This window comes from Gigantopelta aegis, chromosome 3 (assembly GCF_016097555.1).
Source record: "Gigantopelta aegis isolate Gae_Host chromosome 3, Gae_host_genome, whole genome shotgun sequence".
Taxonomy (NCBI): domain Eukaryota; kingdom Metazoa; phylum Mollusca; class Gastropoda; order Neomphalida; family Peltospiridae; genus Gigantopelta; species Gigantopelta aegis.
In genome coordinates, this window is record NC_054701.1 from 41,473,518 (window position 1) to 41,500,441 (window position 26,924).

At 37.2% G+C, this 26,924-nt stretch overlaps 1 protein-coding gene across 1 annotated transcript in view; it reads left to right on the plus strand.

Annotated features, from left to right (window-relative positions):
• LOC121368059 (mitochondrial carnitine/acylcarnitine carrier protein-like) overlaps positions 1–26,618 on the plus strand; it is a 29,598-nt gene extending 2,980 nt beyond the window's left edge. Inside the window, 7 exon segments of the mRNA XM_041492583.1 lie at positions 12,017–12,109; positions 13,295–13,446; positions 15,228–15,309; positions 19,772–19,962; positions 20,934–21,043; positions 21,705–21,826; positions 23,607–26,618. Coding sequence (XP_041348517.1) covers positions 12,017–12,109; positions 13,295–13,446; positions 15,228–15,309; positions 19,772–19,962; positions 20,934–21,043; positions 21,705–21,826; positions 23,607–23,663 — 807 coding nt within the window. The 3' untranslated portion in view covers positions 23,664–26,618.
• Positions 26,619–26,924: the final 306 nt, after the last annotated feature.

The following is a 26,924-nucleotide window of genomic DNA, read 5'->3' on the forward strand; positions in this document are numbered from 1 at the left end:
AATAATTACTGTCCGTCAGACCAATGTACTAGTCTATTAGTTATAAGTTTACACCATAAGAAGCAGACGTTCATATCTGTTTAACACTGTACTAATCTCAAATATAATGTACAACTGGTAAAAACTAGAATATAATGACATTAATTAAAAAAAAATACATATAGAGCGAAAAAAATTTCAACTTTTGAAATCTTAGAAAAATGCCGTGAATTCTTTGTAATTTAAATATGGCAGAATACAAACATTTCAAGCCACATACCTAGCTGTCTTAGTCCGCTTACGCCGTTTAATGGACGAGATATGGCCATTGTGACAACCAACCCGTGTGACAACCAACCCCGGTCTCCCTACCATATAACCCATTAAATATTGTTAGATCTCAGGCCCGTACGCAGGATTTTTAATGGGTGGGTGCGAATTGCTCATGATGGGACCAATCAACATAAAAATAGCCCCTCAAAACAAGGATTACGTAACGTTATTTAAATTTAATAGAGTAAAGTGGACCTTTAGTAATTTGGGGGGTGGGGTGCGTACACACCCGTCGCCCCCCCCCCCTCCCCCGCGTACGGGCCTGGATAGCCAACTTCCCTAAAATAATAATAAATAAATAAATAAAAATAATAAAGACTATTTTAAAAAGAGGAAGGACGTACCTTTGGCACTGTCACTAACCCTAAACCTAAGTCTATTTATGATCATGCCCAGATAACACAACTACGTTGGCCCAACGTCGGCACTATCGCCATTGGCACGACGTTGGCAAATGGTTGGTTCGGGCCGATCTTGCCCCATCTAGCGATCGCGTGAGGAAAACACTGACCTTCACCTTTCATCAGCCAACCGTTTGTGTTTGAACAGAAAATATTTCCAGCATTAATTTCGGGAAGATGATATAAAATCTTAATGGATATGAGTAATTTCTGCTTCAGAAAATGTATGGATTTATATGTGAAATTACCAAGGTTTTGTGTAAATCGTAAAAAAAAAAAATACCGCATCGAAGCATTTGCGCTGAATTTACTTCTGCTTGAAGACGTTGGCACAACGTTGCACCGACGTTAGAAAAATACTCAAATTAAAAAAGCAAATACGGGTCATTATATTTGATATGATAAATAATGAAACTAGAAAACAATTACCAACATTAAATATTTATAGTATGGAAATTCAAAACCAAAGATTACTGTCCGAACCAAAATGTTAACAACTACAAAAAATTACTTTCCTACCTTTAATCACAGTTACATTTCCCCCAAATTTTGTCCACACACCTTGTGAAAAAAACATTACAGTAACACAGATTCCACATATGAGACTGTAACGATGTCGCCAGTATCGACGTTGCTGAGATAGCATAGGGCAAAATACATGCAGTTATCTGCCGTCTGCCATTTTGCTTCTTTTTTTTTTTAATACTCTTCAAGAGGGGTATAAGCCTCCAAAGTATGTGACATAATTAATATAAAATGAATGATATTTAGTGGTATATTTAAAAAAATATATATATATATGACGTCATCACGTTTACTTTTATATCATAACATGTTATGACGTGGCTAGATTAAGTCATATCCTTTCACCCCTCTTGGAGAATATTCCATAAAAAGTCAAAATGGCAGCCGGCACAAAATTACATGCTTTTTGCCCTATGCGATCTCAGCGAAGTCGATATAGGTGACATGGTTATCATCTAGTATGTGGAATCTGTGTCATTGCAATGGTTTTTCCTAGATTTCTGTCAGGACAAAATGTGAGTAAAATCTGACGAAAGATAAAGGCAGGAGAGCAATTTTTCGTAGTTGTTAACATTTTGGTTCGGACAGTAGGCCATTAGAAATATTTTACAAAGGGAATTTTAAATCGAAAAAAATAAAAAACAAATTGTAATTATAATAAATTAAAGCGGCAATATCCGGAATATTTTTATTATTTAAGCATATAGAACAGAAAATCCAATTACGTTTGGTGCATATATGACGCCGCACTCCGCATTGGTTTCACTACGCTGGCTTATCCAGGTCAAAAACAAAGCCAGTATTTCGAAAGTGGGACACTTTTGACGGGCTCCAACAGATCTCGGTTTTCATTGTTATCACATGAGATTTCGCAATTTCTGAACAAATTTAACTGTCTTGATTGAGGGGTCGTCTCATATCTCCAAAACATATTTATATTCATAGAGGTATGGTACAACGCCTTTACAGCGGTCGGTGGGTGGGGGATTTGCCTTGAAATTTTGACAGTGGCCAGCTGTTGGCATACGCGTTACATGTAAGGGGGTGTTACTAATTACGTAACGATCTAGGGGTAGAGGAAGAGGGTACTGTGTTCGATTTACATAACATTTTTCAAGACTATGTGTTATTTTTATTTATTACTTATGTGAGGGATTCAACTAAAGCACCCAGCATAATGTGTTATTATACTAAACATGCATAAACACCACTAAGGCGTCTGAGGTTTATTTCTCTTTGTTTAGACTTAAGGTACTTGGGAAATTCCTCCAAGACACTTGGGACATTAATATATGGTAAACACTGTCACTGGGGTTATCTTAAGGAACCCAGGACAGTAAATTGTAATGGTCTGCCAGTATTGGTCAGGTGTGTGTGATGTTATCAGAATGACTGAGGTGAAAGGCAGTTCACTGAGAGACTGAGAAAGAGACAGAGAGAGAGAGAGGGAGAATATCCAGCAAGAGAGAAAGACGTTTGGGGCCAACTCTCCAGATCATATACATTGTCTATATGTTATCATCATGGATTAAAGAATATAATCGAGATCGAACTTGTGTAGTTTTTGTGTGAGGGTGCTTTATGCACTCGGCCACAAATGGCGTCGCCGACAGGATTGTCATCTGTCAAAGTTTTACAGAATTGTAAACAGACAGGACTGACAGATTGAAAAAACCCACCTAAATTGTGAGCTAACTGGATTGTCAAATAAAAATAGTGAATCGACAAGACTGTCAAATAACAGGATTGTGAATACAGGATTAAGTTCCAAAAGAAAAGTGCAAAATATTACAAGAGTGTAACACCAACAGAAGTGTATATAGTTGTTTTAACAGACTTACGTATTTAATCTGTTGTGGAACTATATACTTAGAAATGCAGATGGATGGGAAATGAAGATTGTTCATAAGAGATGAAGGGATATTTCGAGGAAAATTATATTATACACATTATTAATTATGCATTTTGCACAGAGATACAAAGATATAATAAATGGTGATGGGGAAAAATCAGGAAAAATGATGCAAAATTCATGCATATAAACAGTTAAAATAAGGCAGTTATGTTGGACGTGCGTATGTATGTGGATGTAAGCAGTATATATTAGAAGACGAAAGAAAGCAACGAAATTCCATGTTGCGTGATTACAACATATATTTGTTTAAAACAATTCTGTAATTAAATGAACGGTACCGGCAATCCTTGTAATGAGAAGAAACATTACTGAACATTACGAGGATGGAATCATTAACAACTGACTTATACAGCCAGTACTTACAGAGGTGTGAACTTTTTCAAAGGTGTGAACTTTTTCCGGAGTTGCGATGTTGCCTGGATTTGTTAAGTTGCCAGACGAGTAGAATGACGGGGAGATCAAAGAACATTGACACAACAGTAGTGGAGAGACCAAATGTATCACTGAGGCTACAATTGTGTCGTGGAGAAACATTGACACTATCAGTATAATTAACATTCAACTAACAGACTGATTCAGTTATTGTGTTTTTTATGTATAAATGTATATTGTTGTTATTATTGACCACAAACAACGTAATGTAGGTGATTTTGAAAAGTTGAATGTGAATTGAGATATGTTATGGTAGGTACAGTGTTAATAGTTAAATACTTGTAACTGAACTATACTGGCATCAAACTATTTTGACAGTTGAATAAGTAAGCTAAAGTTGAAATAAGTAACTGGGAATTAATGGTAAAATTGTAAAAGTGGTGGTCTGAGGAATCTCTCTACAAATCATTATCGCTTTAAGAGCCGTGGCTTATAACTAGTTTATGGCCAGCTGCAAGTTGGGTGTCCAGAGTTGAATTTCACATGACCGGTTCTTTGTTTACATGTGTGGACACACTAGTGGACGGCGGTGGTCCGAAGCCAGGACATAATTAAACACGAGAGATAAACAACCCTGGGTGTTGGCGATTAAGAGTATCTGGTGAGGAAATAAATTTAAAATAAAGGTTCTTGGAGAGGTCGGTTGTAATCTAACAATAACACAGAGTTAACCCCTAATACGCTGACTCCTGAAAATTAGTTAGCTGAATGCAAATAGTTAACCACTTATGTTCTGATACCTAAAATAAAGTTAGTAGAATAAATTATTTTATTACTTTATTACAATAAGTAATAACTAATTTAAAGCTAAACTAGATTTGCAATCAAATTAATAATTAAGTTGTGAAAAAAACTCCACAAATTAAACATATTAAATAAAAGTTTAAGTTTATAGAAAATATATTAATGGCTTCTGGCATGAGCATTGCATGATTCGCTTCCTGTAACATATCATTGAATGCCCAGCTGACTTGAATTTATAATAGCTTTGCAAGATGGCTAAGGCTAAAAAGCTAAAAGATCAAGTGGCACAGTTACAGGCTGCTTTACAGGAAGAAAGGGCTATGACTCGACAGCTTAATGAGGAATTGCTGAGTTCTAAACAACAAGTTGAGAACAGCGCCAAAGGTAAGACTACTCAACCAATGACCCGTTTACTTTATATTGGAAACGAGATAAAGGTGAGTCAATTTAAGGGAACGGACAATTGTCTCAAAGTTAGAGATTTTCGGGAGCAGGTAGAAAGAGCATTTCTACATCACAGCCTTGCAAGTAGAAGGGGTACAAGTCAGTACCCTGGGGGTACTACAAAAGGACGAGGTTTGGTTGAAGACCAGCAAGATCAGGCGGGAAACTTCAACCCTCTATTGCTGTGAGTCCGGCAGGAGAGGAGAAACGTACTAGCTCATCCGGGTCTGATACTGTTTCTGATCAAGTATTTGCCAGAACAGTTGCTGACTGCCCCATAGTTCAAGTATCCATGGGAGGTGTCCACGTTGATTGTTTTTTAGACACTGGTTCAATGGTAACTACCATAACAAAGGATTTCTTCAACAACATCTTTGATCCACTTGGTATTGAGCTCCTTGTGAAAAAAGGATGGCTCTCGCTTAAGGCTGCCAGTGGACTGGATATTTCCTACTGTGGATATATTGAACTGGGTATCGAGGCACTAGGCGAATTAGTTCCTGACAGAGGAATCTTGGTTGTGAACAGACCCAAAGACCAAGCCACACGGCAACGGAGGGAGCAAGTACCATACATATTGGGGATGAAGGTTATTAGCCAATGTGGAGAATTGCTGGCTAAAGACATCGGTAAGAATTTCTTAAGGAAATTGACTAAAAGGTCGGTACATCAAAGCTGGATAACCAGTCTACAGACTGCCCAACAGGCGAAAAGCGTCTTAGGTACAGTCAAAATTACTGGAGAATATCCAGTTTGCATTCCAGCTGAGTCTGCTGCTGTAATTGATGCTATCTGTCAAACTGACGAGCACAATTTGGGTGGGCCTGGCTATACTGTGTTGGAGCAAATAGAAGGAAAGTCGGGATATTTACCTGCGAATTTGATGGTGATAAACTCTAATTCGGGTTCAAAACGAACCGTTTCATGTTCCAGTTGTAAACTTAAGGTCTACAGCTATTTGGCTGAAACAAAAAATTAGAGTGGGTATTTTGTCATCGGTGGCAAGGGTAGAAGAGCCTCGGTCAACACATTACATGGAGGTAAGATTTAGAAAGACAGAAGGAAGAGAAGCTAAGTTATGCCTATGAAAAAGCAGGGGAGCATACCAGAATTGAGGCAGAGGCGAGGAAGGCTCACATGATGAAGTGCTTAGAGATAACAAGGTAAGTATTGATTTTATTATATATCTCGGGAATAGAAACATCAAAGAGAGTTATGTCAGATACAACCAGAAGGATAATTTCATGAATGTTGAACGTCAGTCAGTCGCATTAGATACACAGTTAGTGTCATCATCTAGTGAGTATGATGATCCACATCAACTGTTGGTAAACGATGTAGCACCATCTACTGATACACAAAACGTACCAGGAGGCACGCTGAGACGGTCTCGACGTACAAGAAAAGGTAAAAATCGAAACCCATATACTAATTACCACTTTCTCTTGCAGCATTCTCACTGGTCCAATCCAGCCAATCGCGAACAAGGAACCTCACATGTAAATAAACTGCACAATTGTGTTTTGCACTCGCACCATGTCTTTATTACTGATGCATGAAACCATGATTGACTAAGGTAAGTCAACTAGGGCAACTGAGGAAATAGCAAGCAGGAAAAACAAGATTGACTTAAAAGACTAACCAAGTAAGCCTACTAAATTATTCTACATTACTAACAGTTACCAACATATAGATACCGTTCATTTCGCCTCAATCATTTCATTTCTTTATAAAATAATTATTCAGGGGGTGGGAATCAAAACATTCTTAATTACTTAGCTGTCAACTATACAACTGCTACTAGATACTTTAACCCTATTTTTCTTTATTTTTCTTTCTTTCTTTCATTGATTGGTAATAAAGTTAAGTATGTCAAGCATTAGGCTTTTTAAACCAATACCTACACTATAAGGGTTCCACCCTTCAAATTAGATAGCCAGATTAGTCTAACTCCCCCTCCATCATTAGTGTTCAATGCTATACAAAGACGGAGGGGGATGGGTGGTCATGATGACCGTTGAATTCACTAGAGTAGGGACGTAAGACAATAAGTACAACCTTAACACCAAACTAGGATTTACATACAGACTACACGCTCACTGCAACAGTACACAGGATGCATTGACTAATGATAACAATGCATCCGCCCCCCATTTAATGGCCCAGCACGTGCTCTAATAAGTAACCGGACAAAAGAATACCGTTCGGAGTACACAATTGCAATGCACCCGGGGGAAGCTGAACAAAAGAATATCGGCCTCCCCCACCCAAACCCCCAATACTTGCTGCTGGTAATAACTTGGTACTTGGTGATGCCTCGACCATAAGCGGTCAGACCCGCCCCGAATTTAGTCACTGGAGAAGTCAGAGGCTGGATCCGGGGCGGGCGTGCCTGAACCCTTGTGGATAGGGGCACGTTAATAGAGTTGCCCGTTGCCCGAAGCGGTCAGGCCCTTTATAAGGGCCCGATGGGCAACCTAGGGAGACACCACAGCATCGTAAAGGTCTAAAATTAACGAGCTACTCTCGATTCACTAATATCAAAACCTATATTAGCTCGGCCATTTACCTTTCGACCGACCGTTCAAAATTGCGCCAAAATTTCCTCAACAAAATTGCGCAACACTTTCTCTTTGGCATTAACGGATCCATTCAAATTCCATAGCACCACCACCACCCTCACCCGCCTGCTACCGATTCAATCGGGCTGCTGGTGCTCCCTTGCACTTGCCAGTGCAGGCGGTCCCTCCTTCCCCTCCCCCCACCTTTCCTGTCATGGACGGAAGAGCCGGCCAAGGCCGGCTCTTGCGCCCACGACAGGCGTGCGCTACAACAGCTTGCTTTGAATGTGCACGTAAAACCCTATGACATGACATGACATGAAACCCATATAACCTGCCAGCAACCACTAACAAGCAGGTCATAGATAAGAAAGATTTTTCATCTATGTTATCAAAAGAATACCTTTTGATCAGACTTAATGCTACATTAATACAACAGGCAATTAGAGAGGTCAGTAGTGCTTTGGGCCACAGAGATACCTAATAATGTGGGATTCCAAACAAGATGAATATAGCATGTTAAAACAGTAATAAGTCTAGCTGGTTTGTAATGTGTTTTCAAACAGCAGATTGCTATGATCATGGCAGTGCCTGAAATGATATGTACTTTTATAATACAACGTAAGTAGTTTTAGAAATTTGTAGTTTAAAGTAGCAATTATAGTTGTTTTACAAAATAGGTCCATGAATGTCATCATGTTTAACAATCCTTATGAATGTTTTCGAGGACGTAAACGTAAAGCAGGGGAGTTTGTGAGGGATTCAACTAAAGCATAACGTGTTGTTATACTAAACGTGCATAAACACCACTAAGGCATCTGAGGTTTATTTCTCTTTGTTTAGACTTAAGGTACTTGGGAAATTCCTCCAAGACACTTGGGACATTAATATATGGTAAACACTGTCACTGGGGTTATCTTAAGGAACCCAGGACAGTAATGGTCTGCCAGTATTGGTCAGGTGTGTGTGATGTTATCAGAATGACTGGGGTGAAAGGCAGTTTACTGAGAGACTGAGAAAGAGACAGAGAGAGAGGGAGAATTTCCAGCAAGAGAGAAAGACGTTTGGGGCCAACTCTCCAGATCATATACATTGTCTATATGTTATCATCATGGATTAAAGAATATAATCGAGATCGAACTTACAGTGTAGTTTTTGTGTGAGGGTGCTTTATGCACTCGGCCACACTTAGACCTAAAAAGGTGTTTTTTTGGAAATGCGCGGTCAGTCTAGGATCGATCCCCATCGGCAGGTATATAAAAGACCATGGTATGTGATATCCTGTCTGTGGAATGATACATATAAACGATCCCTTGCTAAACAAAAATGTAGCGGGTTTCCAAGGCGCGTGTGCAGGGATTTCAGCGGGGTTGGGGTTATAGACTGTTGAGCGAAGTTTATATGGGGCCATGCTCCCCCAGAAAATACATTTCATTTTTTATTAAGCTTGGGCAAGTAAGGGTTTCGACCTCCAATACCCTCCCCTTGCACATGCACCCGATTCCTCTCTAAGATTATATGTCAAAATTACCAAATGTTAGACATCCAACAGCAGATGGAAGGAAGGATAGGATATGTTTTATTTAACGACGCACTCAGCACATTTTATTTACGGTTGTATGGCGTCGGATGTTTATTAAATCAATATGCTCTAACTTTGATGTCGTTAAACACCCCCCCCCCCCCCAACTTTACCCTTTCCAAACGAAAGAATATTTATTTGAATTTGTCGATTCTAACACGTAAAATTAAGAAGTGAAAACGTTCATTGTCTACTTTAGTATATTTTATTTAAAAAAATATATACATGATTAATGTGTTACTAGTATTCAAACTAAACTTTGAAGGTTCTACTAACACTTTATAAAATATTAATTCTGAAACCGGAAGGTACGATTGTCGATAATACGTTGTCAAGATCAAACTCTAGTACCGTATCCTCAACCGAACGTTCTTCGTACAGCGCAAGATTTCTCTTTTAATTTTTTGAGACGAACCCTACAATTTGAAATCGGCAAACGCACGTGTTAACTGAAACTGACAACAGGTTGTCGTTTGTGCTTTGCCGAGTTATGGCGGCACAGGCGACGAATCAAGCGTATACTTTTGACGATCTCCGTTCATAGCGAACATGCACGAGTTTTTTAAAAGTGCATTTGAGCTTGTATTTCGTATTTGTACGTTATAATATGGTACCCAGAGAATGTAACTTTAATTCTTAAATAGGAAGGTACGATTGTCGATAGTACGTTGTCAAGATGAAAACCGGTTTTAATGAAAGAATAGTACGTATCCTCAGCCGAACGTTCTTTGTACAGCGCAAGAATTCTCATTTCATTTTTTGAGATGAACCCTACAATTTCAAATCCGCAAACGCACCTGTTAACTGAAACTGATAACAGGCTGTCGTTTGTGGTTTGCCGAGCAATGGCCGCACAAGGCGACGAATCGAGCGTATACTTTTGACGTTCTCCATTCATAGCGAACACACACGAATTTTTAAAAAGTGCAGTTGAACTTGTATTTCATATTTGTGCATGATATTATTATATGGTAACCAGACACTGTAACTTTAAATTAATAATTCTGTATTTAAATAATTGAAAAAGAAATATCAGCTTGTTTGGAAACAAACAGAAAACCCCCCCAAGCAAAATAAAGCAATAAAATTAAAAAACAAACAAAAAACAACAATCTTGTCAAGATTTCGTATCTTATCATTCCAGGGAACATCTTGTTTTCAAAATCTTGATCAGTGGTATTTCTTGTCTATTGAAAATTGATTAGTAACTACTGTTTAATTTAAAAAAAAATTGTGTAGCGATCTCTGATACTGTAACTTGTGTTGCAAATCACGACGTTATATGTTTGTTTAATTTAAAGTTACAGTGTCTGGTTACCATATAATAATACCATGCACAAATATGAAATACAAGTTCAACTGCACTTTTAAAAAATTCGTGTGTTCGCTATGAACGGAGAACGTCAAAAGTATATATGCTCGATTCGTCGCCTGTGCGGCCATTGGTCGGCAAACCACAAACGACAGTCAGACTGCCAGGATGTGACATTCTGACTCTTATGATTCATAAGAGTCAGAATGTCACGTCCTGGCTTAAATAATTACCATGGAATGGCCCATGTCTGATGCCATATAACTGTAAATAAAATGTGTTGAGTGCATCATTAAATAAAATATTTCCTTCCTTCCTTCATAATAAGTGGTGACCTGTCCTACACACCCAGCTAGTGACCACTTAAACTAGATCCCAAGTCAATAAAGTGCCCGTGTTAAGCGGCCACAGTAAATTCTTTAAACATTTTTTGTTATAAACAACAATGACAAGGTGCAGCAGATACGTAATTTTCACACCTTCACGGACACTATTAAAAATAATAGTACCCATTCAGTCTGACAACTCCACAGTGTATTAATTAAGAAACTGTGACTGTGGAATACATTTAAACGCCTCGGTGGTGTAGTGGTTAAGCCATCGGACTACAGGCTGGTAGGTACAGGGTTCGCAGCCCGGTACCGGCTCCAACCCAGAGCGAGTTCTTAAGGGCTCATTGGGTAGGTGTAAGATCACTACACCTCTTCTCTCACACTAACCAACTAACAACTAACCCACTGTCCTGGACAGACAGCCCGGATAGCTGAGGTGTGTGCCCAGAACAGTGTGCTTGAACCTTAACTGGATATAAGCACGAAAATAAGTTGAAATGAAATTGCCTCTGGATAATCTAAGCTTGACTGTGGTAGATTAATCTACTAGGACAATACTCTGCATGAGAAGACAAACTTGTGAGAGAATGAATTCTAAACAGTTGAATTAGTGCTTTTCAATTACATTTAATTATTTCTAAAGAAGGCGACATGTGGAAAGGTGATTACCAAAAAACCTAACAACTCCACAACTCTCTAAAGTTTGAGAGAGAAGTGACTTCGCTCTATGATTTTTACCTCTTGTGAGGCCTGATATATGTGTCATGGGCGTACATAGGGGGGTGGGGGTGGGGGGTGGTGGTGGGGGGGGTCGATGGGTTCGACCGACCCCCCCCCCCTCCCCCCGAAATCGCTTCTTTTTTTTATAATTTAATATATCTGACATTGATATCTGACATTATTATATTTACTCAACATAGAAATATATGCCCAATATCTCTGCAATCTATTTTGGAACCCCCCTTTTCAAAATCCTATGTATTGGAACCCCCCTTTTCAAAATCCTATGTACGCCCATGTGTGTGCATACTAGATTGCATTGTGTTCAACTGCTTGCCAATATGCCTTGTTTATGTATTTATTTTTTTATTAAATGATTGAAGTAAAATAAAACCTATGAGACCTATATGCTATTTTATGGAGTAAAGTAAATATAGACCGAAGGCCGGAGTTTGAAGTTTCATAGATAATATAGTGAAAATTACTTCTCACCCAGAGATGCAGTTCTGATTTAGATGAATCAGAAACAGGGCTAGCTCTGCCACTCACCAAATTCGCCAATTACGAATTTCAGGAATTAGGCGAATTTTATTTTGATTTGGCGAAAACATTTCATGTAATACTTGTTTAGTTTTTTTAAATAACAGTGGATTTTGCATATTTAAAGATAATTTGTCTAATTGTTTTGCTCACCCAGAGTTAGCCCTGAGAAAGTTATTTTTGTTTGTGTTTTAAGGTCCTGTTACAGACCATGCCGAAGCCTCTGCCGGGCCAAGCTACACTGTACAAGGGAACACTTGACTGTGCAATGATCACCATTAGGAAAGAGGTATTTATGCATATATTATTTGACACGCCAAAAACAAATATTAAAAGTAACTGACTCTAGTTAAGTACACATTAACTTATGCATTGCTTACACCTTTTTGTTTACGTTATACATTTTGACCGACTTAATGTGGCTCAAAATTAATTTCAAGTGAAGCAATTTGTTTTTTACATTCCTGAGAACCTAGGGTCTGTACCTACTGGTAAGTGTACAGAACTGTATCTGGTACTCCTCCCCACTTCTTGAAACATTCATACATATATACAGTTGCGGATCCAGAAAATCCATTTAGGGGGAACCCCAGTGACATGAGATGGAATGCCAAGGGAACTTTGGGGGAGGTTTGGAGGGGGATCGTAATTTTTTTTTTTAATTAACATATAATAAAATTATAACAATCGCAAAATTAAGGAAAAATGAAAAATTAACATATAATAAAATTATAACAATCGCAAAATTAAGGAGTGCGTCGTTAAATAAAACATTTCTTTCTTTTTTCTTTCTTTGAAGATCGTGCGGAGCGGATATGTTTTAACGTGCACATATACCACGAAGGTTTTTGCGCACGCCTGTGCATCGGATTGTTTACAAAAAAATAAACATAAAATTTTTAATCACGGCCAAAAAATGTTAAGTCCGACTAAGCCCAAAAATGGAGGTTACCTGTCCTAGGATAGGTTGGCGGCGGAACTCAAGGCGAGGTGATGGGGTGATCGGCTCGGAACTTCAGAAAGAACTTCGCCAGGTCTATGTAGCATTCTCCCCGCAGTATCGCTTGGTAATCCTCCGGCAGGGTCAGCTTGATGATTTGATGTAGAATTGAATTCTCCATGTATGATTTCAAGTCCTTGCTGATGCACCCCATGGTGGTGATTTTTTGTGCTATTGCATTTGCACATGTCCTATAGGATTAGGTCCAAAAGGAAATGGTTTGTGTAATTTCATGAGGAATTTGAAACATAATTTGGAACGGTTCATCAAAAATTAATTAGCGCTACATGTATTTGGTTGATTTGATTTAGTTGGCCGAAAGTGGGCTCTTGGTGAAACCTACCATACTCACAAATGGAACTAAATATATGGTAATCCAGTAGGTGAATCATCCAACAGTTATTTTTACATATGGATGAAGTATATAGTGGACAAATCATTCGTCATCCGTTGATACAATATTTTCTTTTCCAGGGATTTTTTGGCCTATACAAAGGTATGGGAGCCCCAATCATTGGAGTTGCCCCAATGTTTGCTATTTGCTTCTTTGGCTTTGGTGTTGGGAAAAGATTGCAACAGAAAGAAGGCAAGGAATTGACGTAAGATAAAATTTACAATTTTAATATGTTTTAAAAGCAGGGCTAGCTCTGACACATTCCAAATTCGCTGATGGCAAATTTTAAGAACAATTGGCAAATTTAATTTTCATTTGGCAAAATAATTTCATGTAATTATTGATATTTTGTTACAAAATAACTGGGTTTTAACCATTTTTGAGGTTTAATAAATAATTTGGCGAAATTTTCTGGTCACCCAAAACTAATCCTGAAAAATTTATGCAGAATTATGATCGATTTTGCTTAGCAACCTCTCTCAATTTCTCAGTCATATAGCGATTTTGCTTAGCAATCCAGTGTTCGAGATTAATGGTATCCCGATATCCCGGGGATACCAGACTTTAATTTTGGATACCAGACTTCAATAACCCAGTATCCCATCGGGATACCCTAGTATAATGTTGTTGGGTGTTTTTTAATCCTGCATTTTTATTTTTCGCTGAAACAATGAAAGTCTTCATTTATTGGTGAAGTTAAGTAACAATATTTTCGAGCTTGTACTCAATCCAATGCTATGCCGTAACAGTATCTCCCCCAACTCGTACCCAGTCTAATGCTACACTGGAGCAATAACGGGGTAGCAATACACTGGAAACTGCTAAGTCACTATTGTTTTTGTTGGATGTTTCCTCCCTTCAAATGTGTTTGAGATATTGATTCCACATCTGCAGAAAATTGATAAAGGTAGGTTTATCATTAGTAATGTCAGACACACATTATAGATTACTGCTAAATATTAATTTATGTCAGTATTACTCAAAAATAGATGCAGCAAATCATTTGGCTGATTCTGTTTGATTGCGAATTTCACGAATTCCGCGATTTCGATTGCAGCGTAGCAACAGATCGGGAACGAGAACAGTGTCGTCCAAGTTTGTTATGATGTTATTTATGAATTTCATTTATAGTCCGTCCCATCATTCTATAAAAATGTTTTTGTAAATAATTTCAGTTTGGTTTGACGCAAGAAAAAAGTAAAAGTGGTTTGGAAATAGCAAAACAATACTATTTTTCTGTATAACTTACAAATCAGTTGGCTCAAAAATAAATCATTTGTAGTAAATTCCATATCATGAAAAAAAGGTGTTTTCTGTTGGACGGAAGATAAGTGGGATATTAAATTCTCAGGTGGGATACCAGATTTTAAAATGTTACTATCCAACTGGGATACTGCCTAAAAATGTTAATCTCGAACACTGCAACCTCTCTCAATTTCTCAGTCATATAGCTGTCTTCAAGGAGGGTCCCTAAAATCCCCCAGCATATCAGGGCTTGACCTTACCAGTAGCCCGGCATTTTTGGCACCAATTTATCACTCTGGCTACCAGAAGTCTAAACCTGGTAGTCCGCCAGGCTACCAGATTAAAAAAAAAAAAAATGCACATCGTTACTCTGCAATTTACAAGATTTTGAATTACCCGAAAATTGCCACCTAATTCAATTTTTTTTGACAAAATTAAAAATTATGGGCTCATTAATAACTGAAAAACATTATGGGTGGTATGGAAATAAATTATTACATTAGGGACATAATCAATATTGTATTGTGTCATCAGATGTAATACTTTGTTTAACTTACATAAATTACGAATTAATGTAGTAGGCATATTAACATGCTGTCATTTTTTTCATCTGTGGTACAAAATGCCTTTTATAATTTAATGTGGTTGGAATGTGGTTGACATATTAAAATGCTGACATAGACTTTTATATTAAATTATTACTTAATGTGGTTGGCATTGTTTTTTATTGTGCAGTTATACCATTTTAAAATGCTTCAAAATTTCAAGGCTGGTATGCTTTGCTGGGTATTTTGGTGGTGTTACTACCGTTATCATGGCACCAGGTGAAAGAATCAAGTGTCTCTTGCAGGTAATAATCTTAATGAATTAATGTGGTCTGGCCCATGGCACTACCTTATGAACGCCAGTAATAGCGAAGTATAGTGAGTGGTTGCACTATCTTTTTAGTGCCCTACCAGTCCAACTAGAGGGGACTATAGGTTCCGTCAGTATGTGTTTCTGTCCATCTGTCTGTCCCACATACAGTTTTCCAGACTTTATTTTCCACAATGCCTAAAGATACTGAGCTGCAATTTTGTTTTGTATTTAGCTTTATCACGTACTGTTACAGATCAAGTTTGACTTTTGTGGCGATTTACCGATTTTTCACAAAGTTATGGCCCTTGAACTTAGAAGATAAGAACATTTGTTGGGCCCTGTAGGGAACATGTATTGCTTTAGCAGAACTCTTAATACTGTGAGAAGTGACCACTGAAGAACTCTGGTCAGACTATATAAGCCCATAGCAGAAGCAGATGGGGCAGTTGCAGTTCTTTGTCATGGATATAGCCAGGTTTTTTTTGTCGTTCCACCCAGTGCGATACAACTAGACAAAAGCTGTGGTATGTGTTTTCCTGTCTGTGGGAAAGTGCATTTCCCTTTGATGACTACATGTATGTGTCAGAATGACCAAATATTAGACATTCAATAGCCGATGATTAATCAATGTGTGGTCGCCAGCAGGGCCAGTTGAAGAAAAATCTTACTGGCCCTTCTCAAATTCAACTAGCCCTCCAATTTTAACTGCACAGCCAAATTCAAAACTAGAATGTTCTTTGTTGAACAGTAACCATGTGCTCATCGTATGTAGACCATTTGCTTCAAAAGGAAACCGATGAATTGGCATGTAACTTCATAATGAATAAAGTTAAAATTCATATAAAAACATGTTAAAAAGTGTTAAACTCTTAACTCAAATAACATTTTTTGAAAAAAGAAATTCAGTATAAATAAAAACGTTTCTTTACAAATTACCATTAAATTATACATATTAAATCTCATTTTAATACAGGGGTGAAGACAAAAAGATAGAACAGCCAAGGTATGCAGCTTGACTTGCTTTGCGTCTGAAGTAAAAAAAATAAAATAATGCAGTACAAAGAGAATAACGGTAGAACTGCGTGTGCTTTAGTATATAAAACTAGTCTGGGTGGCAGTCCTCTTTGTGGCGATGGCAGAGGGATGAAATAGATTTTGTGCCTATGTAAGAGGGATAACATTTCCTCAGGAGTGCCTGTCACACAGACGAAGCACGCACACGTTTGATTTGGATATTGTAAATGCTAGTAGGCTATTAATAAAAAAAATATCGAAAGAAAAATAAATATGTGACAAACCCCCCCCCCCCCCCCCCCCCCCCAAAAAACATCCAAATATAAGATGTATCATATTACAAAGCATAAAGCATGCGCTGTTGTTAGTGTGAGTTTTTGTCCTAGAATAATGTAAGCTAATTAAATATGGTCCCTTTTTACCATAACATTGAATAACAATTGTCAAATAGTAGCTCTACTAGATAATTATGGCGTATCCAGTCCATTTCAATAAGCCGACGACTTCCAGATTTAAAAAAGAAATATATTTCAATAAGCCGATATGTTTTGACTCTTCATCAGAAAGACCCAGCCCAAAAAAACAGAAGCTATATGGCAATGTCTTCGATACGTTTTGAGCTCTATTTTCAGAAAGACCCAGCCCAACACAGAGGCGGTGTGTTTTGTCACATTCGATTCAGTTTCAGTGTCTTTTCTTGTTTAACTGGTACCATACTCGCCAGACCCTAAAATCGATGGTTGCCTAACGGACTACCTTTCTAAAATTCTTTGTCGCCCTTAGCCAATAAAGGTCACCATGGGTGACCGGGCAGCTGCTAATTTTCAACCCTGGTGTTGTTAAACAAAACAAACCTTTTTTTTTTATATAGCCATTACAGACGAGGACTGGAATGTGGACAATAAAAGAAGTTGAATGATAGGATGAACTGCCAGATTGAGAGAAGAAATGATATAAAGCTAATAATTGTATTATAAAGTTAACCATTACTATATTCTGTTGATGAATTCAGTGGTTTGAATGAGCATTAGGGCATTCATTGTTCTCTCCTACTTTTGTATGGGAATTAGAACTCTTATTTACGTGCCCATATCCAATAAAGGTTCAGGCACGCCTACCACGGGTCCAGCCTCTGACATAGCCAGTGGGTGGTTCCGGGGCAGGAAGGGGTAGGGGATAAGGGAGGGGGGAGCAGTTGAGATGATGGGGAGAATTTAGAAATTTTGTTGGTAAGACCAAATGTTCTAAAAATAAAGCGGGACTTAACTTTATACAACACGGTAATTAATTTTCGAGTGCACCAATAAAAAGAAATATATATATATAGGATATCAGGTTATGCATTTACAATTTAATTTAGTTGGTGCCATTTTCAGTCGGGCTCGCCAAAATAAATTAATAATATTAATATATATTTACCAAACTTTAACATGTGACATGTACTTTTGTACTGGAATAACGTACAGCCTGGACATATAAATTGGGGGGATTAGCAGTTTATAATGATTACATGTTGTTTTTCTTTGTACTTTGTCTGATAATTATACTTTTCTTAAGAGGCTTAGGAACTTTTGTACAGAGAAAGAAAAGAAAGAGATGTGTTCCATCTACCAGCGTATTGACTATTGTATCACCTGCTAAATTAAATTGTTTGAGGGAGTGTTACATAGATAAATACCTTTCATAATATTTATTAATTCCACTGGGATTAGCTGCATAGTTGTTATTCAACCTATTGTATCACTGCCTCTTAAAATTCTTGAGGGAGTTTGTCACAGATATTTATCTTTCATAATACATAAATAATTCCACTGGTATTAGTTGTTTTTACTGGTACTTCAAAAGGTATTGTTATGTACCATCTAAAGTTCTAACCACATTGTTAACAACTATGATAAATTACTCTCCTACCTTTATTTACCAAATAGATTTCCCCCACATTTTGTCCAGACAGAAATCATGAAAACCCCCACTACAATGACACAGATTCCACATACTAGATGATAACTATAGTGATCGAAATAAACAGAATGTTTTACTAGTTCATGCGATAAATACATAGTGAAATCTACTTGTTTGGCAATATTTTCACTTGTCCAAATAATGGTTTGTTTTATTTGAGTACAAGGATGATGTTTTTGATTGCTCAAAATGAAACTGCATTGAACATTTTCACTTGTCCACTGGACAACCATTGAGATACCAGTACATTGTGTTTGTCAGAGCAGATTTTTACTTGTCAGGACAAACGGACAAGTGCTTATTTCGAACGCTGTAACTATGTCACCTAAGATCGCATAGGACAAAAAGCATGTAATATTTTGCTGGCTGCCATTTTGGGATGAAAAAAATATGACATAATCTAACAATGTCATAATGTGTTATGATATAATGGCAGTCATGATGATGTCATATTAATTATGTCACATACTTTGGAGGCTTCCACCTCTCTTGAAGAGTATTCCATAAAAAATGTAAAATGGCAGATGGTGACAAATTGCATGCTTTTTGTCCTAGGAGATTTTAGCAAAGTCAATATAGGTGACATCATCTAGTGTTTGGAATTTGTGTCGTTGTTGGGGTGGGACATAGCTCAGTGGTACAACACTCACTTGCTGCGCGATCAGTCTGGGATCGATTCCCTTCGGTGGGCCCATTGGGCTATTTCTTGTTCCAGCCAGTGCACCACGACAGGTGTATCAAAGGCTGTGGTATGTGCTATCCTGACAGTGGGATGGTGCATAAAAAAGATCCCTTGCTGCTAATCAAAAAGAGTAGCCCATAAAGTGGCGAAAGCGGGTTTCCTTTCAATATCTTTGTGGTCCTTAACCATATGTCCGACACCATATAACCGAAAATAAAATGTGTTGAGTGTGTCGTTAAACAAAACATTTCCTTTCATTTCCTTTGTGTCATTGTAATGTTTTTTTCACCATTTCTGTCTGGACACAATGTGGGTAAAATCTATCTGTAATTAAAGGTAGGAGAATAATTTTTCATAGTTGTTAACAATATGGTTTGGACTTTAGTCTAAGAGGAAGTGGATATAAAAGATCCTTTGTTGCTTCATTGTAAGGAGTAGCCTATGTGGCAGTAGCATGGTTTCTGTCTTTCTCTGTATCATTACCTTTGTTTGACACTCAATAGCCGATGTGTATTTTTGTGCTGGGGTGTCATTAAATGCTCATTCATTCCATTCATTCATTTATTAATTAATTATTAATTAATTAATTGATTGATTAATTAATTAATTAATTAATTAATTAATTAATTCATTAATTAATTCATTCATTCATTCATTCATTCATTCATTCATTCATTCATTCATTCTGTTGACTAATGTTAAAATAATTATATGTTAGACACCAAATAGCCATGGTTTAAAATGTGCTTAATAGGTGTTATTAAACAAATATTTCTTTTCTCTCCTTTTTATTCAGATTCAAGCTGCGTCTGGTGAGAAGAAATACAACGGCCCCATTGACTGTGCAAAGCAGCTATACAAAGAGGCAGGCATCCGTGGAGTGTACCGAGGCACGGTCGCCACTCTGCTGAGGGACCTCCCTGCCACTGGGATGTACTTTATGACATATGAATGGTTTCAGCAGAAATTAACACCGGAGGGTCAAAGGTAAGCACTTTATACCTGAAGTGAGGGCGGTACGTACATTGTAGCTCAGTGGTAAAGCACTCGCTTGATGTGCAGTTGATCTAGGATCGATCCTTGTCGGTGGGCCAATTGGGCTATTTCTCATTCCATCCAGTGCACCACGACTGGTATCTCAAAGGCTGTGGTATGTACTATCCTGTCTATGGGATGGTTCATATAAAAGATCCCTTGCTACTAATGGAAAAATGTAGTGGGTTTCCTTTCTAAGACTATATGTAAGAATTACCAAATGTTTGACATCCAATAGCCGATCTAAAGCTAGGAATCCATGTGTACATATTAGACCAGCCTCGGTGGCGTCGTGGCAGGCCATCAGTATACAGGCTGGTAGGTACTGGGTTCGGATCCCAGTCGAGGCATGGGATTTTTAATCCAGATATCGACTCCAAACCCTGAGTGAGTGCTCCGCAAGGCTCAATGGGTAGGTGTAAACCACTTGCACCGACCAGTGATCCATAACTGGTTCAACAAAGGCCATGGTTTGTGCTATCCTGCCTGTAGGAAGTGCAAATAAAAGATCCCTTGCTGCCTGTCATAAAAGAGTAGCCTATGTGGCGACAGTGGGTTTCCTCTAAAAAAATCTGTGTGGTCCTTAACCATATGTCTGACGCCATATAACCGTAAATAAAATGTGTTGAGTGTGTCGTTAAATAAAACACACTTCTTTCCATGTGTACATATTGTGCATGTGATGCGTAATGCGTATTGGAATGATCACAGAGGATTTCGTGAATTAACTTATTGCGCATTACGCAGCATGCATCATGTATGTATGGAAGTGCTTCAATTGATTTCTGTATAAACTTGTTCATGCAGCACACACTACGTATACATGGATTCCTTGCTTTACAGTTATGATAATGATGATAGTTTATTTAAAATGGGCTGAAGTGTCATTAAACTGACATTCCTTTCCTCTGCTTTGTTTGTAGTCGTGAAAAACTGAGTGTTGGCCGGACGCTGGTTGCAGGTGGTTTTGCTGGAATATTTAACTGGCTTGTTTGCATGCCCCAGGATGTTTTGAAATCTTACTTTCAAACAGGTATCTAAATCTTCACCAATTGTATTTCCATATACAGAACATGATCATTTTAAACCATGTGATATGGATTTCGCTTTCAAAAAGATATGTTAAGTCTTTACCAATTGCATTTTTATATATAGAACTTGATAAACCATGATGTAGTTATGATTTCTCACTTTCAAAAAGGTATCCAAGTCTTCACCATTTGAATTATCATATACAGAACTTGATAAACCATGATGTCATAAGGATTTCTCACTTTTAAACAGGTATATTAAATCTTCAGCAATTGTATTTGCATATACAGAACTTGATAAACCATGATGTACATGTGGTTATGATTTCTCACTTTCAAAAAGGTATCCAAGTCTTCTCCAATTGTCTTTCCATATACAGAACTTGATAAACCATATGATGAGTTTTAGTTATCTAAAATGATATTTAATTTCAAATATTGTTTAGTACAGTTGTTAATTATATAATTTTGTGAGTAACTAAAATACTGACACATGTAATACCATAATATTTAGTAATGAGTTAATTAAATTGTTAAATATGTGTAATTGTGACTGTAGTTTATGAAACACAAATAATAAAAGTAATGAGCATAGAACCAATTTTTTGGAATGTCTCTTCTGTCAAACTGCTTCAATATTGAATATTTATGTTTTTATTCCAGCACCTCATGGTAAATACAGTGGTATTCGAGATGTATTTACACATTTAATGAAAGAGGAAGGTCCATTGGCATTATACAAAGGAATCACTCCAGTAATGATTCGAGCATTTCCTGCCAATGCAGTAAGTATATAAAGGATCAGTGAGTACTGGTGCTCCCACTTGGGTATTTTGATGTTTGGGTCTGTGGCTGGCTAGTCACTACGTCTGGGGTATTTTGATGTCTGGGTCTGTGTCTGGCTAGTCACCACGTCTGGGGTATTTTGATGTCTGGGTCTGTGTCTGGCTAGTCACCACGTCTAGGGTATTTTGATGTCTGGGTCTGTAACTGTCACTATATGTAGTTTTCAATATACATGTATATTAACTAGTTTCATATCTTTAGATATATTTTCTTATATAAATACCAACAAAAATTATCATACTTAGATTAATATATATCTTTCCTGTTGTTTATTAAGACAAAAAATTAAAATGTAGCTTACGCAGGCTGCAGCTGCCAGTCTGGCAATGTGAAAATATAGTGCATGTTCAATGTCATCTGTTGCTAGATTTGTAGTTCGTGCCAGTACAGATGTGGTGTGTTTTGTCACATTCAATTCAGTGCTTTTCATTTTCGACTGGTACCATACACACCAGACCCATTTCCCTCTATTACCATGAACTGATCCAAATGTCCCCAAAAGCCAATCATTGGCTAGAATCGTTTATTATGTATCAAACACTCAAATGTTTTTCTCCGTTTTTATGTTTTTGGTCAGATATGATTTATATATCATTGGGTGAAGTGTGCAATCATGTCACACTCACATTTTCTATTATTTTGGTTTATCAGTTTAGCTTTATTTAAAAAAAAATCTAACTCAAGTCTTATTGCGTTCATTGAGCAATTAGTATAAATTATTTAACTAATGTGATGACATGTTCGGTGTTGATAACAATTTTTAGAATTGTGATAACGCCATAACTCATTATAGTTACTGATAACATTCTAATTATTTTACTGACATTTTTGAGGCCCTAATCTAGCCAGTAAAATGGTGGTGTTTTTTTCCCCACTAAAAGAGTGATGAATTTGCCAAATTATTTGCAATAGTGAGAAGTCAAAGTCACTGTGATATTTTGGACGTGATCTAATTTTATAAACAAAGTCATGCGACATTCGTCAAGATATTATCTTGGTCATTGTCACGGCTCACGTAACACCTTGTTGATCTGTTGGTTTACATTGACATGAGACTACATGACATTGGAAACCCCCCACATTCACAAACAAGTCATGTCATAGGTGTGCTATTTATATTACCTAATTTGCTATTTTTGTTAAAATAGGACACCCTCCCTCACACCTTTATGACTTATTATAATAGCTAGACCATACAGTTCCCCCCCCCCCCCCCCCCCCAAATATTATGTAACGCTTGGAGTCCCTTCACATTCACAAACAAGTTATGCGATGGGTGTAATATAATTTTAAAATACCTTTTTTGCTATTTGGGAAAGCCTTGATACGCCTTTCAGCTCTATTTATAATCCTTATTATGTATAGCTATAGCTACATGTTAAACAGTGTATGGCCCCTTACATGTTATTAGATGGTGGTAATTAACTGTTATTAGTTGTATGTGTAAAACTATATTTCAAGATTTGAAAAAAAAGCTTACATCTGTGGCAATGATTTATTTACAAGTATTTAGCCTCGTTTTTGATTTGTCAAAATGATTTTAGGCATTTCAAAATAAGAATGGTTTCAAGCATTTCAAAATAGAATGATTTCAAGCATTTCAAAATATTTCCAAAAATAATGATTTCAAGCATTTCAAAATAGAATGATTTCAAGCATTTCAAAATAATGAACATAAAGTATATGTAAGTTAAGCAAATCTTTAATTTTGTCTTTCAGGCATGCTTCCTTGGTTTTGAAGTTGCTATGACAGCGATGAACTGGATATCACCTTAGAAGTGACTAGAAATTTAGACTAGAGTTTACTCAACAACTTCGTATTTGTACTTAGCTATTTATCTTCAATGGTCTTCATATTTTCAACTTTGGCTTGGCAAATGTTTAGTCTTTAGATTTTACCACAGAAAATAATTTGATGTCAGATTTATGTTTAGATAATGATATGTCTTCAATTATACATTGATGTGGGGGGTTTTCATTTGTTATCCTGTAAATATTTCTTAATGATCTAATATGCCTATTTCTAAATCTATGACTGACTGTCTGCCTCTCTCTTTCTCCCTCTCTTTCTGTGTGTGTCTGTCGCTCTTTCTTTCTTTCATGTAAATAACAACCAAAATCAGATGATGAATGACGTGAAGTGGGTGCAAGTAAGATAAAATGGATAATTCTAAAAATAAAACAGATAACTGATTGTGCCTTGCTGATACATTTGTTGTCTTGCAAGACAGTCTATTAACCAAGGGGAAAAAATCTCGACTGGTGTTTTTGTGCGTATGCATGCATTTTCTGTAAAAGAATGTGCACCGATGATTTTCATATACATATATTATGTATTTATACTTCTATAATGCTAACCTTATTCAAACCTTTCAGTAAGTGTGTAAATTTTAAAATGTTGAAATCCAGATTGATGCCCAAACATTTTCACATAATATTATATGTATTACATAATATATGTATATATGACAGTTACAAAGTCATTTTCACAGTCTGCATTTTTTTTACAGTATGTCTTTTGACTTACTTTACAAATGTATGTTTTTCTGGTGTATGTAAAAGTCATGTCTTTGATGGTTTGTACATGTACTACATATAACACATTGTCAAGTATTAATTATCTATAATATAAGATGCTAAGCCTTTTTTAACAGTTTTCAATTGGTCAATTTGCTTCTTCTCTTTTGATTTGTACTGCCGACTTCTTCTTTGCACTTACCAGATGCCATATTTCACAAGGATAATTTTGTTCTCAAGTCCAGTTTGACATCAAGCTAAATACTGTGTACAAAGATGAATTCCATAAAAGAACCCAGAAGCAGTGTTTCGACAAATATTTAACAAAGTCACTATAGCCCAACAGAAGCTTTGGCTAGTGCCTATATATTATGGTAATACAGTTGATATTTCCACTAGCCCCGACAAAAATTCACTAGCCGGGACCGAGGTTTAGTGGATTTGTCAAACCCTTCCAGAAGTGGCTAAGAACATGGAAGCCATGTAAACACCCCCGGCTAATGAGGGGTGCATGGCTATCTGCACACAATCAGGGATCGAATTGTAATATTTGGTAGGCATGGAAAGTGTTGCTTTCGGTTTAATAACAGAAATTAGGGAACCAAGGTAAGTTGGAGAGGCACCAAGGCTATTTACTTAATAGCTATATTTCTGTCACATTTTCTCGGACAAAAATTATTTCACTCTGGTGCCTTGGGTTCTAACCTATGCAATTTGTTGGATACATATACCTTTGATCATGGCAATGTCAATTTTACTATTTCTTACTGATACAATATAGAATGTATGGGAACGGTAGTGGCAAACCAGGTAGATCAGGTCAGGTCAGGTCAAGTCAGGTCATAGGGTTTTACGTGCACATTCAGAGCAAGCTATTGTAGCGCATGCCTGTCGTGGGCGCATATGCTGGCTGCTCCGTCCAGGACAGGAAAAGGGTTGGGCTGGGTGGGAGAGGAGACCGCCTGAAATGGCAGGTGCAAGGGAGCACCAGAAGCCCGACCAGTGTCTGTAGCAGGTGGGGGTAGTTTTGGTGCTATGGAATTTTGAATGTCCCGTAAGATTAACTAAAAAGAAAGGTTGTGCGGTTTCTATTAAGAAAATATGGTGCATTTTTTAACGGTTCACCTGAATATAAAGGAGGAAATATAAACCAGGTAGGTTACCACAGCATTTTTATTGCCATTGATAATGTCCGATTTTCAGAGCACAACCACAGCATTTGCCATTGTTGCTGTGATAAAATTTGAACCCTAGGGGTTATATTTTTGGGGGGAAAGCCCAGTGTACGGCAGTCCTATCCCATTTAAACTTCCCCGTGCTTAGTTTGGGCTACTTCTAATATCTGTATTATACAGTATTATGGCTAAAAAGTCTTTTGCAAAGTCTTGTTGAAAGAGACATTATTATGACTCATTAAGGAAAGGAAAAAGATTTGAGCAACCACGTACACTTAGGCACATTGTTGAATAATTAATTTAATTGGTGCTGATAGGAGAGATAATTTATTGTAGTGGTGATACTGCAACAGAAAAAACCAGCAGACTAGAATGCATCTGTAAAGGCTTGATTCCACTTAACCATTTCACACTGCATGAAATGCATCGGTTTCCAGCACAGTACAGTGTCAAATGCTTCAAATGCGAAAAGAGCATATCTGTGTGTTTCATATGGTGGTGTTGTGTGTGCCGTATTGACTCGTGGTGTTCCTGTTCACCCAATAGATGCATCCTGTGTCCAGTATCAATGGCTTCTTTTATTAGCCTTAAGTTTGCATCTCTCAGTATACATGTACATGTGTATGTATAAAGCTAAAATATCTTTAAAATTATTCTCAAACTTCACCATTTTTGCTTAAAGGGCACTTTACAAACAGATGATTGATGGGCAGCAAGTGCTATCTGCTCATGTTTTCTGTTAAGATGGTATGCCGCATGTTCGCTGGTTGTTTCATGTGTTACATTCTTAGGTGGAATCAGTTTGAATAAATTAGAAAATGTCACATAAAATGACACATGCCTTCGACTTTCCTCAGGTATTGAAAATTTGGTTCTCTCCATCTTTCATTTAATCTCGACAGCATTCACTGAATGGGTTTCGAAATTAGGGGGAGGGAAACACATGTATTACACCATTTTGAGTGCCGTTTATTATGTGAAGATAAATGTTTATATATGGAGACTATACTACTCAAAATTAAAAGATCTTTTGATACCACCTGACCGTGTTTGTTTTCATTTGGAGTTTTTGATATTATTAGAAATTGTTATACAAGATCAAGAAATCTGATTAATGATGTCTAATAATGGGAAGTTTTTGGCATTCAAAGTAAAGTTGTTTTAAGAACACTACTAGAGCATTATATAATTAATCATAGGCTGTTGGTCAAAGAGCCTAATCTTCAGAAGAAATCTGCTGCTTTTTGATATTGGCAGCAAGTATGCATTTTTCCACAGATAGAACAACATATACTATGGCCAGTTGTAAAGTGATGCTTGGGTCACAAGATCACACTTCCTTGGT